This window comes from Chlamydotis macqueenii, chromosome 2 (genome assembly GCF_036417535.1).
Source record: "Chlamydotis macqueenii isolate bChlMac1 chromosome 2, bChlMac1.mat, whole genome shotgun sequence".
In the NCBI taxonomy this organism is placed as follows: Eukaryota; Metazoa; Chordata; class Aves; order Otidiformes; family Otididae; genus Chlamydotis; species Chlamydotis macqueenii.
In genome coordinates this window covers 146,869,778-146,886,742 of record NC_141557.1, presented here as the reverse complement: position 1 = coordinate 146,886,742, position 16,965 = coordinate 146,869,778, and the positions used below count along the sequence as shown (strand labels likewise).

Here is a 16,965-nt window from a genome sequence, read left to right as displayed (position 1 = left end):
TTACTGTTTTTCAGCTGCAGAAGCTATAATGCTGGTGTGGTCTTCTAAAAGAATAACCTGTGCTGAGCCACAGGCTGACTGCAAAGACCTATTCCATCTCCATTTGTTATGAGGAGAGACTTTCCCTGCAAAGACCTTTATTCTAGCACAAAATATATTAGACAACATTATTTCTTATTAGATGGCCCCATTCTGAGAGCCATTTTATCGTCAAAGAGAAAATAAAATATTACTTAAATGAAGGAATCACAACTTTATTCAGTGAGTGTTTTTGAAGTGAGCAAGAGTCCTGGAAATGTACCTCACAGTTCTAGTGCATTTATCAACTGGAGCCAGAGTTCTCTGGTGCAGTGAGAAATATGAAGTAGTGGAGGCACCTGACCATCCTCCAGCTTGCCTGGGAACACTAAGTTAGAGAAACTTCAGATCCTGTCCCTTGTTCCAAAGGCAAGCAACATCTAAAAAAAGTCTTTGCCTGTTATAGAAAGGCACTAACAGATCATTCAGTAAGGTCTTCATGAGCTGCATACGTTTCCTTCAAAAGTAAAGAAGAAAAAAATTAGTGCATTAAACATCATATAAGAGTTTAGAAGACTATACCACACTGGAAATAAATTTATACCACTGCTACCTGTTAAATTATTTTTCTTAAGAAGCTATTTCTTGCATTATTAGTACAAAAATGAAGAATTAAGATTAATAACTTTCTGCAATTTAGCTATTTTAAATTCAAAATTTGCTAGTGCATCTGTTAAACAGGAATTTAACAAGACACCTAATTTCAGCCTAATTTAAATCAGTTCAATTTTTTAGTTTTATCAATAAATTATTAATACATTCAACATTTATTTAATATCTGGTCATGCTTAACTACTAGATAATTTGACAAATACATATCACAGGCTTTGATAATAAATACTTCTGATGTGTAGCTCTACTGTGACATTTAGAAATTGAAACATTATATAGAATAAGATTTTGTGTTATAGAAAGTAGGGGTCTCACTTTTCGAGTTTTCTTTAATTTTCTGTCTAGTACTTTGACAACTTAAATAGGACCACAGGATTTAGCTTTCATGCTTCTGCACTCTACTGCCTGTTTAAAATGAACATGAATTAGCTTAGCTGGGATAGAAAACTAAATATATCTAATTTCCAGCAGTTGTTCAGAAAAATATAGGAAAGAGAAATAAGGAAGTAATTTGGCAAATGGGGGATATTTTGGCTATTTGGATAACAGTCAATACTATGAAGGAGCCATCAATCAGCTATGATCACATTCTACAGTAGAAAAAATGTAGGATTTTGAGCTTTTGACACATCTCAGTTCATATCAGAAAATCCATTTCAGACTTCCCATACACTTGACTAAAACAAGTAAATTTAGTAAACTAATTTTAAGCAACACATTATTTCAGTACCAAAGAAGACTATATGAAACTTTTTAAAATTGTATGCACTGCAGTTCATAAGGAAGAAAAAAGAAATATAATTGAAATTTAATAATCATTAGTCATTAAATTGAAAGTAAACACTGTTTCTAAAGTTAGGCTAAAACAATTCTCCTTTGTATTTTTTTTTCTCTGAATGTAAAAGTATATCTCATATTCAACTGTATAAAATCTGCTTCTCATACCTTTAGAAAGATACATATTTTTGTTTTAAAGATTTCAAGGAACGGAAATTGAAGACACAAAGTTATCTGAACTTGGGTTTTGTTTTGTTGATTTTAGTGGTAAAAAATAGTGAACTGTTAAATACATCCACGTAGAAATGATTTGTGTGATTAGTTGCATTTTGTATATTTATGTATATCTTATGTATAAAAGCACAACAATAGCTGAAAGTTTCCTTTAGCTTCTGTTAAATTTTATTTTGCTTCTTTATATTGAAAATAAAAAGGCACTATCCTCTTGAAATGTTTTTCTTAAAATGTATCAAATTATCTTTCTCTGCTAAACTAGATTTTAAGTTTCTTAGTTCTCCCCTTATAAGACATATTTTCTTGATTATACATCTTCCAGAAAACTTCCAAATTTTTATAATTCAAGGTTATGATAGTTACTTACTTTTGGAAGAATTGCTTTTTAGTTCTCCCATTTTATACTTCTGTATTTATAACCTTTTTTTTACCTTTGAACATTAAATACTATCCTTTCTTTTCTAGAAAAAATAAACCAGCCCATCACGCTGTAACAGTTCAGTTTGTGGTTTTAGCATTGCCAGCACCAAGAAAATCGAACGTACCCCTTTCTCGTGCAACAGTTAATTAATTATGAATAGATACATAACCAATTATAAAAAGATCAAGTACTGTATCTTGTCTATTTGGATATATTTAACATATTATGGCAGATATTTATGTCTTGTTCTTCCAGAAATCAACAAAAAGTTAAATAACTTCTCAAAAATAATTATGAGAATATCTGAAATTAATTTATTTTACCAAAATAGTTGCCAGTTATTTCTTGCCCTGTCATTATAGATTAAGAGAAAAATCATTTTTCTAATCTTTATCTCAATCTACCACATCTTCAAAAAGTGACCAGTATACCCATGGTCTCATTCATCTGTTTTGGAGTCTAAACAAAACCAATTATTTCAAAATTTCCTGACATATCATAATAGTACCTTCTTTTTATTTCCTTTTTATTTTTAATGCCAAAAACTTGATGTGATGTTGCTGCTGAGACTTTACCACTCTTGAATGGAGCAGAAATGTTATCTTCTATGTTTAATACATGAAAGCCTAGCTTAGAGATGTCTGTCTACAGCAATGTTTTAATGAAACTCAAAATTGATATTTGATCTGTTAAATTTTTCTGCTATATCTAGCTAGTTGCTTTTGATTTTGCATTCCTATATTTACTAATACTTATTTTAAGTTGCTACTTAGAGTTTCTCTGGTTTAGGGTTTTTTTTAGGTTTTTCTTTTTTTTTTTAGTAATAATGTTATCATATTTCCAGTTTCTAATAATGATTCAGGCCCTGTTTTGATAGCTTTCTGAATTCCTGAGGGGATTTTGCCAGCTTCTGCTGGCCCCTGTTTTAAATAACTGCTTTGAAATATTATTAACATATGTTGGCCTGAGCTTCTGTCTCATTTTTTGAATCAATTTTGATTGCTATAATTAAACTGTGTTTGAAGACTGAAGAGATAACAGTATAGAAAGCTTCCATGTTCTTTATGATATTGTTTTCTCTGGTACTCCTTTCCAGTTGTATGATGGTGCACTCTCCCCCTATATTTATTGGTGTCTTTTTGTTTCTAATGTATTTCAGTATTTCCAAACAGCAACTAAAATATATATTTTTATATCAGATTGTCTTTTCCATATTGATTGTATTGTCAAAAAAAAAACATTAGGTGCTTCATCACACTCTAATTATCAGACTAATATCCACAATAAAAGTATCTGTAATTTAGAAGTTTGGAATTAATTTATCTACCATTTTTATCTCTTAAGATTTCCTTTGTATAATTTTAAAAATTATTCTATTTCTTGGTGGTGATATATCAGTCACTATATTTGTTTTCTTGTTACCTGTATATTAATCTTGACTTAACCACTAGAAGAAACCATTCCAACTGAAAATCTCTTCATTTGTATTAAATAGAATAAATAGAATGACATTGTATTCTCTCAGACTAGGAAAAATAGCAATGAATTTTTTAATATATTAAATTCTAAAAACATGTCATATCACCAAATAATTGTTTTTCTTAACCTCCTCATTTAGACCAACTAAATATTAGGTATCTTAGTCTGGATTTTGAAGCAGTGGTCCATTAGATGATAAGTCAGTATCCCGTTAGTAGTTCTTCAAGACATATTTTTCCTCCTTTTGCAGAGTTTATGCACTGTAATTCTTCATTTTTATTATATTTGTAGTTGTGTAATTAAATTTATCTGCATGATATAAAGCCATATTGTGCCATTCATTTTTAAGCAAAATTCCCCATTGATTCCACAGAGGAAAGCTGCTTAAAAATGGGTGGTGCAGTATGGCACTTAAATCTGCAATTACAATTAAATTAAATCTTAGCTATAGGAGCTAGAAAGTAGGTAACCTGAAAGCAGTAGTAGGAATTAAAAGTTTTGAGCTGCAGACAAAATATTTGGTAGCAAAAATACTTGTTTCTTCAAAAGATAAAGACATTGATTCTCATACTTATGTAGTCCATTCTTGAAAATTCCTTTGCTATTTTTTTTCCTTGTGGGTTTTTTGTTTTTTTTTTTTTTTTTTTTGTTAAACTGCAAAGACATGATGGAAAACATATAAGCAGTAAACATCTGGTAGGGGCTTTTAACCCTGTAACGTTTTGCTGGAGCTATGGAAAATTTTAGTTTATAGCAGTAGTTAGGTATAGATTACAGGGATCTGTGGTTCTGCTGTGTGATTTTTTTTTTTTTGCCTCTCTGTGGTGATCCTCTACATTTCTTTTACAACTAGCATATGCTTAAATGTGAGAAGAAGTGTTACTGCTTGTGGTGATGTATTTTATATTGTATTCTCTATTTACTAATACATTGCCAAAAAGAGGTAGAGCTGAGTTCTTTGACAAAAGTGCATGAATATTAATGATCAAGATGTGTAACCTTCCAGATAAAAAGCTTAACAATTTAAGACACAGAGTGGGTGATACTCTGTTGTCGTTATGATAGGGCTTTTTCAAGGGCTGCAGGGAGTGCTGTTTTACAAGACAAGATACCATTACAGGAAATTCAGCACACAGAAGAAGAAATTTTTGCTATTAATGCTTAATAATGTTTCAAGGAAACAGTGAGCAATGCAACAACACACTGATTCTTATCACATTCTTAGCACAATCAAGTGCCTTTCTCTCCTATTAGTGTTCTGTTGCTGATCCTGGAAAGCAGGACAAGAACAGTGCACTGAGTAGTATTTTTATATGTCAGAGAATAAACCAAAGGAGAAAAAAAATGCAGAAAGTTACATAGTATTTCAGAATCTAAGCAAACATTATTAAGAAATACTAGAATACTATTGGGGATTAAACAATATCACTTGCCTTTTGAACTTTTGTTGGTTGGTTGGTTTGTTTTATTTTGCAGAGGGTTTTTTTTCGTCCCTAGGGAAATGATGCTCAGCATTTGTTGGTTTTTTTTTGGTGTTAAGTAACACAGTTTATATTTGTACATGTGATGGATCTGTTGGAATTTTTACTGTAGGTAGACCTTTAAATGCACAGCATAATAATTAGACATGTTGATTTTCACAACCTTTCAGTTTTTAACTTTGTAGTTATTAAGAAATGAAATAAATCACTGCACTGTAAAATGGATGCAAACGCAATGAGACCTGCATGGCTCCAGCCAAACAACTTGATGCCAGATATTTTCCAGAGGCAATGTATGTTTTATTTTTGCATCAAATTAATGTTTTTAATTCACTGTAGCTATGGTTTCATGTCCTTGGATCCATCTTTCATTTCTGAATAGTAAAGTTTTGTGATGGTCAAGGTAGAATCTCCTCTTCCTAAAACTTCTGGCTTTTTAAAGTAAGCATCTCTCAAAAGGTAAGGAAGGAAATAGTCAGTGAACTCTAAGGGTTTACTGAAATATCAAACAAACCTCTTCTTCCTTCAGAAAGGTCTTGGAGGACAGTCTTGCCGTTATAAGAACGAAATAATTTACCACATAATGATTAGTAAAGTTACATGTTTTCTCAGATTGCAAAGGTCAGCGGTGTGCTTACATCTTGATTCAACTTTCCTTTATATCATTTGTTTTTGAGACCCATGAATGTGTATTCTAGAGAGGATAGAGCCATTATAGCAAGAGTTGGAAAACCATGGGAGACACCATAAGGGAAAACGTGAACTCAGAAAGGGCAGATTGAAAATGTCCAGAATGACATCCACAAAGTGAAAGAAATTACTATGCAAGTATTTTGGGGTTACTGCAAAGTAAACTCTACATATGTCAGAGTGACAAGTAGTTCATCTCTAAGTCCAGTCTGTACTGAGCACATTGTAGCATAGGCTGCAGGCAACTCTGTTGAGGGACTTTTTCTGTCTACAGAACATCAACAGTCACATAATTAGTAAAGATATAACTCAAAATTTGCTGTTGATTTCAGATACACAATTATTAATAACAATAAGGTGTAGTGGAAGACATTGCACTAAAGTGAATAAAAACTTGTAAAAGTTGCAGTAGTTTGATTTTTTTTGTTTCAAAAATTATGTATGTTAAGTTAATTTATGGAAAAATATGTATTTATTCAAAATAAACTGTGAGGGGTATTTTAGTTTTTTTTTTTCTGTTTTAAGCATAGTGGTAGTTTTGCAAAACCACTGATACCTTGCTTAACTCCATAACTTGTAGGAATAAAAAGGAATAGGAGTACAAAAAGTCTGGACTTTATAAGTAATGGTCCACTATATGCTGAGTACTAAATACACAGTTAGTAACTTAAATTTAAGTATTGCTGTAGTGTGCTATTACTTCAAGTTTTATTAAAAATTAAGGGTGAAATTCTGTCCCTTTTAGTGCTAAAGACATTGACTTTAGTGGAATAATAATTTTACCCTGAATTTGCACATTATTTTATATCTGCAATTAGGGAAATAAAATAATGATATGAGTGCTGAAGTGGGACAGTATTGTTAGCCTTTGTTGTAGTAACACATTTATTCAACTAGCAAACTGTAAAAAATTAAATGGAGTTAGGGAAAAGTAATAAGCTTTTTGGCAATCTTTTCTCTCTAGTTTTAGTACTTTTGTTGCTTATATTCCATATTCTCTTCTGTTTCATACAAAATCAGGAATATAAAATCAGTACTTACAAGCTGGTAAGAAGATCTGGCTTCATCAAAAATATTGGCCACATTCAGCTAGTGAAGAGATTCTAGTTTGTGTTTCAAACAACTCAAGGCAAATAAGTCCCTCCATGTGAGACTCAGCCAAGACTCTGTTGCTTCTTGGCAATAAGCACAATAATTCTATTATCTAAATATGTTTTCACAATAAAGTATTAATTTCTGACACTTCACAAGATGGTTGATTGAGGGAAGACACTGAGATAATTATTTTCGGCATTGAGAACAATATTCCATGTATGGTACTCTTAGTGCTTATTCCGTGTCTCAGAGTGGGTGCCTATCACTAAAGCTGTACTGAGCATCGTCAAGACTATGTCCTGTTCTGGTCCTGACTGATTTGCTAATCTGTAATATATATGCCTCATCTACCACATGAACACACACATGCACAAGCAAAAGTCAAGATCTTTCTGTTGACATATTTCAAATATCGTGACTTTCATGCTAGCCCATTAAATAATTTACAAATTGTGTTTGCAGACTGGAGCAAGAGGCACCATCTGCTCCCATTTCAGGTACACCGTCAAACTCTGTAGCAACACCATACTGAAAGGAACTCATGTTAATGCAAATTACAAAAATCCATGCTCAAAACAACAGGACCTTAAGTTGCTAGCATTAAAAGATGTGTTCTTTTCATTGTATAGTCTACCATACATTTTGTGTGAATTAACTAAAAGTAGTCTTAAAACATATGACTTGTAGGTACACTAATAAATAGTTTGTATTTAGTATGGCAAGTAATGAGATAAAATCTTCTGAAATAATAGTAAGAAAACCATCTTTTTCTCATTTAATATAATTCAGAAGATATGTTTTGAGAGCACAGCACAAAAACACAGATGTTTGAGTTTTGCAAATGAAACATTGAGTATAGTCATTCTTGAAAGTCACTTGCATCTTAACAGAGGAAACAAATTTGTTGAATAGATATGTTAACATTAAACTTATTAAAAAACATTTTATAGTCCAAAGTGGCTAGAAGAAATATTCTAAACAGATGCCATAATCTTGACAATAGACTAAACTGTTAAGTTACCAAATATGTACAAGAAGCAGGTAATAGACATAGGAAAATAGTAACATTTATTACTGTTTCATATAAACACACTTGAACATCTGATGAAGAACAAGAAGAAAAAGCACTGTTTCTTGTTTGGCAGTTTTGAATAATGCCAAATGCTAACTTCTGTTGTTAACCCTGGCAAAATACATTGTTGTAGTAAATAGCATTGTTATTCATCTGCCATTTTATCAAGTATTATAGCTATTAATGGTAGAATAAACACAACGTGTGATAAAGAAAAGTGTTTACTCATAACTTTATATATATATATTATAAATAATTGAGATATAAATAAGTGCTACATCATGTTCAGTCAAGGAATCCTGACTTTATTTCAGTAGTTCTATACATTCGTTTGAATTATGAGTCTATTGGCATGAATAGGAATTTACTAGTGTGAAGAGGGCTGCATAATCTATGCTTTTATCAGAATATAAAACATCATACCAATCTATGCTGTTATCAGAGTATAAAGCATCATACAAATGAATAATAGTTTTGTATGCTGTAAATAATAGCATACTGTGTATAAAGCACGTCATTATTTTACTAAGATGGCTGATAAATGGTAAAGAAAAGCAATAACTGATCTGGAAAACTGCTGAGTCCCATCAATTCTCTTTGATATATGAGAAAGTTGTGCATACTCAGTATTTCACAGGATATACAAATTCAATCTGATGTAGAAGTGTAATAAAATTTACTGTAAAAGCAAATACCAACATACAACAAATCACTTTAAACTGATTTTTTTTTTTCTGATATTGTATTATCTTAATTTCGTAGCACCCTGTGGAAGCAGGTCAACAGGGTCTGAAGGCACTGTATTATCACCAAACTACCCCAAGAATTACAGTGTTGGTCACAACTGTGTTTACTCTATCACTGTTCCTAAGGAATTTGGTAAGTAGATCTGATTTCACTCATATCTTTTTGTTGCTCGGATACTTTCAGCAATTATGGATGACTTGTATGTTTGCTTTTATATTAAACACATAAATGTGAAGAAGTAATTTTAAACTGATATTTCTGTTTATACTTTTTATCACTTTTATAATGCGCTGTTTTCCCAAAATGCTTATATTTACTATTATCTTTTGAAATTACTGTTGGTTTTGGTTTTTTTTTTTTGTCTCGCTGTGACCACCAACGTGTAACTGAGAATGTTGTTGTATCAATTAGTGGTATCAGTTAAGATTTCTTTTCACCCAAGATCATGTGCCAAGGTTCTAGAAAGTGTAGCCTGACTCTAAAAAGTGTAGCCTAGCTCCAGCAAGTCCAGGTAAGCAAGGGAAGCAACATTTGTCTTAAATCTCTGGTAATATTACTGTCATTATCCTTGGCTTCTCTGCATCATGAGGCAATGACATAGTCTTTCCTGAGGAGTGAAATTAGAGCAGCACACATCTGTCATGTTTTTGTAGATTCCCAGATCCTCTGTCAAAACTTTACTCCATCCTAATATTTTTTTCTGATGACTAGATTAACCTTTTAAAGATGTCTTCTGTCCCGTACAAAGGCAGGGCTTTTACAACACTATTTTCTCTCTCTTGATTTATGAATTATTTTATCTCATTATATTATTAAATAATGCATATGAAGACAGCTGGTAGTTTGTTGTTTACTTTGACACCTTGGTAAGCAGTATGCCACGTACTGAATATCATTTATTCTTTAAATATCCGTGCTTCAGATTTATGCTTGGATAAGTAGGACTTTATTCTGACCCACTGCTCACATTTCAGTTTGTCAAATAAAAGGCGCCTGGGTATGGGGATGGGTTTTTTTTAATCTTCCTTCATGTCAATTCTGCAAACACTTTATCCAAATTAAAGACAGTGCTTGAACTGCTGTGTGTACATCTACCATACTCATGATCGCTGAACTCCCTTAATATGAAATTAATTTGTTCTTATGTATAGCATAGAGGTACATAGGCTGCTACAAAATAAACATGTTTTTAATAGTATTGTAGAAGTATAGCCATGGGAATCTGTACTTATTCCTCCAGAACATTCAGAAAAAAAATTGCAACAAACAATTTGCACAATTATTGATTTTTTTCTAGCTGTTATAAGCATATGCTTTTGACCTAGATAATTTGTTTTAGATGAACTGGAAATGTTATGTCCTCCCATTTCCACCAAATCTGATACTTCTTAGTTTATGATACAGATGTTAACATGTAAAAACTACTGCAATAAAGGACTTTAAATGATAATGCTCAGTAATTTATATCCTTGTCAATCTGTCTGGAAATGTAGTTTTGTGATTTCTGGAAATAAAGACAGAATTCTCAAAACAAGACATGGAAATGGGGAAAAATCCCACTATTCTGCATAGTTACTTGGAATAATTTGACAAATACTCATTTTCTTTGCATAGCAAGCATGTTAAGAACAGCATTAAGGAATCCTGTTTGATCCTTTCATAGTACTTATACAAAAAAAAAAAAACCCATGCTGCTATAAAGAAGGAAAATCACAGTTTAGATACGATTAACTCTGCCGTACAAGGATTTAGTGATGTAGTGCGGATATGATTATTATGATAAAGTATCTGTCATTTCTCTCAAGCTCTTTGACTGTCCTGCCTTAATCCAGTATTTAAAACATGAATGCTTGTGTGTTGAAAAAGAAAGGTTAAAAACGTACCTGGTAGTAGCCATTCAAAAATGAGGATGATGTGACACATTGAATAGGCCAAACCAAGTATTTCCATTTTAGCTGCTTTTTTTTTTAGTGATACTCCTACAGTAATAAGGAGTAGAATTCCTTCCACCTAAAAGCTCAAATTTTAAAATATGAATCTTTGTTTGAAATACACAGTGATGTATTTTTTGTAAGTTATTAATATTTTTTTTTTCTAACCCATGTGCTTTCTGTAATCTATCATTACTAAAATTAATCCAGGAACAACCATTAAGAATGTCAAAGTAATTTTGACAATCGATTTAACCTAAGTTTTCTACACTCAACACAATTATTTGTGTAGTCTGAAATTTTAAACGTTTGTGGAATTAATCTGTTTTATCTGATAGCTTTCATGTCTATCTCATCATATTATATTTAAGTACAGTTGCAGTGAAGAATAGTGATAAATTTTTAATGCTGAGGTCTTTAAGATCAGTTTTAAGAAATCATTACCTGTAACTCTATTATTCTGAGTCCTGATAGAAGACATTGCATTAAGAAAACAGTCTTCACTCACAGTGCTTGATATGGATTGTGTAGGAATGGTGTCCAAATATACTGGTCTTTTTGGGTAAAGACACCAGACTTCATCTTGAATTCACTTGATGTGCGTCATGACATGTAGATTTGTCAGAGATTATTCAAAACAACACAGAGTCAAAATAAAGTTTTTTTGGAGAATGAAGCAAATCTGCTGACATAAGGTGGTTTAAAGTAACTTTCCTAAAGAAAATAGCAAAAACTCTTATTACATAATCTTCCCTATGGCTCCAGCTTTCAGTAGCATTCAAATATTTGCTAATTGGAACCTCTTCAGGAACTATTTTGGCATCCAATAAAGTATATCATATCTTATAAAAGAGTACATTTTTAAAAAAAAAGCTAAAACCAAGTCAATAGAGAAAACACCCAAACAATGGAATAGCATATACAGTATGTAGAAGGGAACTCATTGGCCTGGATTAGTTTTTGATGGAGTGAAAAGAAAAGCTATTACATGTGCAGCTTTTCAGGTTCTTAAGCTCAAAATTCTGTGTAAAAGTCATTGCAGTGTGGAGTTTTTTTCAGTGTTTCATTATTCTGTCATGCAGAATCACAGTAGTAATATTTCATACCATGACAGATTTAAGCTAGAAGATAAATGATTCACAAAAGCACACAGGGTGCCACAGGCAAAATCTTTTGTAAACATGGAAGACTCATTTTCTTTGACACTCTCCCACTGATATTTTTAAGTGGTATAATGATCATTAATTGTTCAACACTGAAATCCAGCACTGGTTACAATTAAAATGCAGATGTTCATTATTTTGTTTTGTTTTCCTGATGCCCATGAATTAATTTATATGCTCTGCTTGACATAAGTGTTGCCTATGCTTCTATTTAAATTAGTATTTTTTACAGTAAAATAAATCATATATCAACTTGCCTAGGCAAATTGCTTTTCTTTCTGTTAGAGCAAAAAGATACATTGAATATACACAGTAAGAGATGAGCTATGCTATCAGAAAATTAAGTACTGATCCTCAGTGACTATCAAAAAATATTAAATTTAAATCAGAGCTCTTTTTTTTTCCCTACAAAGAAGCTAAAACCCATGTATATAATTGGGAGAATGTCTAGTTTCCATGGAAACTACATTTGTTTTTCAGTTACAGCAAGATATAATATTAAAAAAAAAATGGCAAGCACTTTATTGATAAACATGACATTTTGGACAAGGTTTCTTAAATCTTAACAATGAGGGTAGAACCAAATTTCTTACTATAAACAGGGAAGTTAAAATATGCTGTTGTCTTCAATTCCTGAGTAACTGTCTTGTATTCACAGACATCTTTCTATCATACCATTTTGAGCTTTTCCTTATGTCTTTTCTTTAATTTCTATGTTATGAGATAGCCCTGAATTATGTAAATAAGCAACAGAAAGAAGAAACAAGTATAGCCAAACAGCAGGGGGGTGAGGTGATTATTGTTGTTGTTGTTGTTATTTAGATCCTCGAAAGAGTAATTTTTGGCAAATTCTGGAAGGTACACGTAAAACTTATGACACTGAAGACCCACATTGAGCAAACAATGTTGTCAGCATGTTTTTTTTCTGTTGGCTCACTGCATCTAGAATTGTTAGACAGATTAAAGGCCGTATCACACTAGAGTTATTCCAGTACTGTTTGATTTGATTTCAAATTCAGTTTACATTTTGAAAGAAAGATAGGCAAGAATGAATCATAAGTAGCGGAATATCTTAAATGACAGCCTCACATCAAGAGGGAATAAGAACCAAATGGTATTTATGATAATACTTTAGCTGTGTTAGAGTAAAACATTTGCTTTTAATAACTTGAATCCATAATCACAGCTGTGTACATCTTACCTTCATTTAAGAAATGTGGCAGACATGTATGGACTGATGTTTTTAAAATGTGGAGGATTTAACTCTCCACCTTACATTAAAATAGATGGAAATATCTAGCGTTAATATTTTTAACCATGAACTATGCAATTATTGAATTAAGCAATACTTTGCTGAATGGGAAGTAGAAATAATAGAGAATGATCAGTCTACATGCCTGAGGAATCGGATGTTATCTAGAGGGACTTTGACAAGCTGGAGAGGTGGGCCCATGGCAACCTCATGAGTTTCAGTAAGATCAAGTGCAAGGTCCTGTGCCTGGGTCAGGGGAACCCCTGATATCAGTACAGGTTGGGGGATGAGGGGATTGAGTGCAGCCCTGCTGAGAAGTACTTGGAGGTATTGGTGGATGAAAAGCTGGACATGTGAGCCATCAATGTGCACTCGCAGCCCAGAAGGCCAATTGTATCCTGGGCAGCATCAAGAGGAGTGTGGCCAGCAGGTTGAAGGAGGTGATTTTGCTCCTCTACTCTGCTCTGGTGAGACCCCACCTGGCCTACTGCATCCAGCTCTGTAGCCCTCAAAACAGGAAAGACATGGACCCATTGGAGAAGAGCCACAAAGATGATCAGAGGGCTGGAGCACCTCTCCCATGAGGACAGATGGAGAAAGTTGAGGTTGTTCAGCCTGGAGAAGAGAAGCCTCTGGGGAGACCTCATTGTGGCATTTCAGTAATTAAAAAAAGCCCGTAAGAAAGATAGGGACAAACTTTTAGCAAGGCCTGTAGTGACAGGACAAGGTGTAATAGTTTTAAACTAAGAGTAGATTTAGACTAGACATAAGGAAGAAATTTTTTTGCAATGAGGATAATGAAACACTGGAACAGGTTGCCCAGAGAGCTGGTGGATGCCCCATCCCTGGAGGTGTTCAAGATCAGGTTGGACAGGGCCCTGAGTAATCTCATCTAGTTGAAGATGTCCCTGCTCCTTGCAGAATGGTTGGCCTAAATGACCTTTAAAGGTCCCTTCCAACCCTAAGCATTCTATGATTCTGATATGCTTCTATTATCTGAAATATCAAAATGCCACCACAGGCAGGAATCTAACTCTATTTCCCCCTCTCTTTTCATACAAGTAACAATTTCAAAGTCAGTGGGACTGCATTGTCCAAACAATGATCACTTGTCAGTAAAAGGGTGTGAAACCACAAAGATCGCTCCAAATGCTTGTATGCCCAACTGTATAAAGGCTCAAGACACTAATTTCAGGAGAAAGGGACAATAATCCATGTACCATGTATTTTCTAAAAAGTATGTCATCCCACCTTTCCTTCCAAAAAAGAGAATTACTCCAAAACCACATGACTTCCAAGAAAAGTGACCGTCACGTATTTGTACATTTTGAAATTTAGGTTTTTTTACAGATAATCATAAAATATATTTTTAAGACAGAATCTTCTACTTTTTGCACGTGTTGACAAGAATTTGGCATAAAGACAGAAAAGCTGGCTATATCATGGGACGCTTCATATAAAAACTGAAAATATTTTAAAAAGATGAATCATTTAATTCAGAAATTTAATGAAATTCAATTTAGTTGAGCATGACAGCTAGTTAGATTAGGAGTATCGTACTTCAGATTTCTGACTTATTTTCTCAGTTTTCTGAAGTATAGAGTGAACATCATGCAATAGTGAGGATGTACATAAAAATATTTATTATTAACAATAGGAAGAAATACTTGCTGTATGAGTAAAATCAATAAATGATACCAAGTTCACATCCCTTTTCCTTTTTTTCGTGGCATTCTTTCAACTCTGTTGCCCTCTTATAATTTCTCTTTTTAACACCATTCTCTTAATGCAAGATTTTGGAAGCATTCAAAACATTAGACTGGTGTTTAGTAAATTCTTAAAACTGATCTTTAAGAGCTGAACATTAAAACATATATGGAAGTCCTTTTCTGCAATTTTCTACAGTCAGCTAGCTAAGCTTCATTCAAAAGTACATGAACAGCAGTGTTATCTATGGTAGAATTTAGAAAGTCTGGCCAGAACTGAGACATCATTCTGCAAAGGATATTGGGCAAACACAGAAGTGGTTTTCATCCCAGAGACCATAAGCCTAATTAAGGTAATATGAAATCAGACATACAATTGGCAAAGTATTATTTCTTTTTTTTTTTTTTCTTTTTTTTCTAAATTATGTATTATCAGTATGGAAAGGAAACATTTGCAACATTGGTGTAAATACTGCTTTATGTTAATTTAGCTCATTGCTAGAATATTATTTTGATTTGAAAATTCCTCTTGCTTTAATTAGGTACCTAACTATGGAAGTTAGATTATCTAGTCTAAGCCATTCAGATGTTTGCTCTAATCAACAAAGAGAGATATATATTCTAGTGGCATGAATCATCCCATCTAAAACATTTGTCTGTGATTTTTGGAAGGAGATAAATTCCTTGTAATGTAAAAGAAACAGCAGAGCCTCATATTGTCTTATTTGTTCTGGCAGCTACTGCACATTAAATTAATTAGAGAACATTGCTGCTGGTGTAATCTACATCCAGCCGGTAGTCATGTTGCACACATATAGCTTAATGTTTTCATCTTGTGAGTATATGGTAAGGCTAGCAATTTCAGATATGTTTCATTTAGCAGCCATTCCGGGGCTTAAGCTTATTTAAATTCAAGCTTTACTTAGTGATTCCTCATCCTCAAATCTTTTAAATTTAACACTGGAGGTGAACAAAATCTGTGTTTTATTATTAAGCGTGTATTAGACAATAACATTCTCGTTTATTTAAATGTTGTTAGGTCACATACTTAAGAAGAATTTCAGGTGATGGACTGCATTATGTTAGATATTCTACAGGAACAGGAAGCCATGGCCTATAGCCTGTCTACACAGTGATTACATGATGGATTTATACTGCCATCTGGAAAAAGAAAATGAAAGGCAGGATTAGTTATATGCTGGAAATATTTTTTACTGTGATGTGGTTGTTTGTTTTTTTTTTTCTTAAGTGTTAAATGGTTTATTCTCCAGAATATATACTTAAAGTACTACTTAAAATATTAATAATTTCAGAGTTTGGTATAAAATGAATTATAATGCAAGAATTTGTTACATGTGCAAACTAGGAAATTATTTTCCTATTGATGTAAAAATTTATTTCTTTGAAGAATGTTTTGCAAGTGCCAATTTTTTTTATTTTCATGATTGTTCGAACACAGAGCAATAATACTAACTACTTAATTCAAATATGAACAGGATAGTAGCAGTATCTTGTACAGTGAAAATACCTGGCAGGTAATGGATATATTTTTTTATCATACTGTTAAGTATACATTAGTTACTCTACTATCTGCTCTCCGTAAAATAGATAGAGATTGCCGTCTAAGATTTTGGGAGAATAAAGGTGAGCAATATTTGAGTAACTATTAACTTCTGGTTTGCTTTTCTAATTGAAGGCCAAGTTTGTGTCATCCAGATGTTGACTATATAATTTAAAGAAGTGCCAGAAGGTCATTTCGCATCTCTTTCCACTTATCTGTGAATCTCCTAGGTTTATGAGAGGAAGGACTGGCAGTTCTTATATATGCAAACTCACAGCTGGGGAGTATTTCATTCATTGGTTCAGTGCTTAACATTCTTGCCAAGCGAGCAGATGTCAATAAAAAAGTCACCATAGGGTGACTTCTAAAGGAGATCAAACTATTTATATATTTTTGAAATAAAATTTGAAGATATTTACTATTTTAGTTGCTTTATATGATTTAAGTCACTTTTTCAGTACTGCATTTAGATTTTTTCAATACAAATGATTCACTTTGGCTCAAATATTAATGATGTTTTTGAATATAATAATGGCCAACTTAATACAGACCACTAAATAGCTTAAGCTATTGAGTTTGACTATAAAGATATGGCAACAGTATTGCTGTCTTTTTAATAGCCTAACAACAAAGTGGAATGATGATAAGACCACATCTGTGGTTTTC

The 16,965-nt window shown here is 32.7% G+C and overlaps 1 protein-coding gene across 4 annotated transcripts in view; it reads left to right on the top strand.

Annotated features, from left to right (window-relative positions):
- Nucleotides 1-16,965, top strand: part of CSMD3 (CUB and Sushi multiple domains 3) — a 743,929-nt gene that overhangs the window by 543,289 nt on the left and 183,675 nt on the right. For all 4 annotated transcript variants that reach the window (XM_086741185.1, XM_086741184.1, XM_086741183.1 and 1 more), the window contains one exon: nt 8,702-8,818. In XM_086741185.1, coding sequence (XP_086597311.1) covers nt 8,702-8,818 — 117 coding nt within the window. The remainder of the gene's footprint in view (nt 1-8,701; nt 8,819-16,965) is intronic.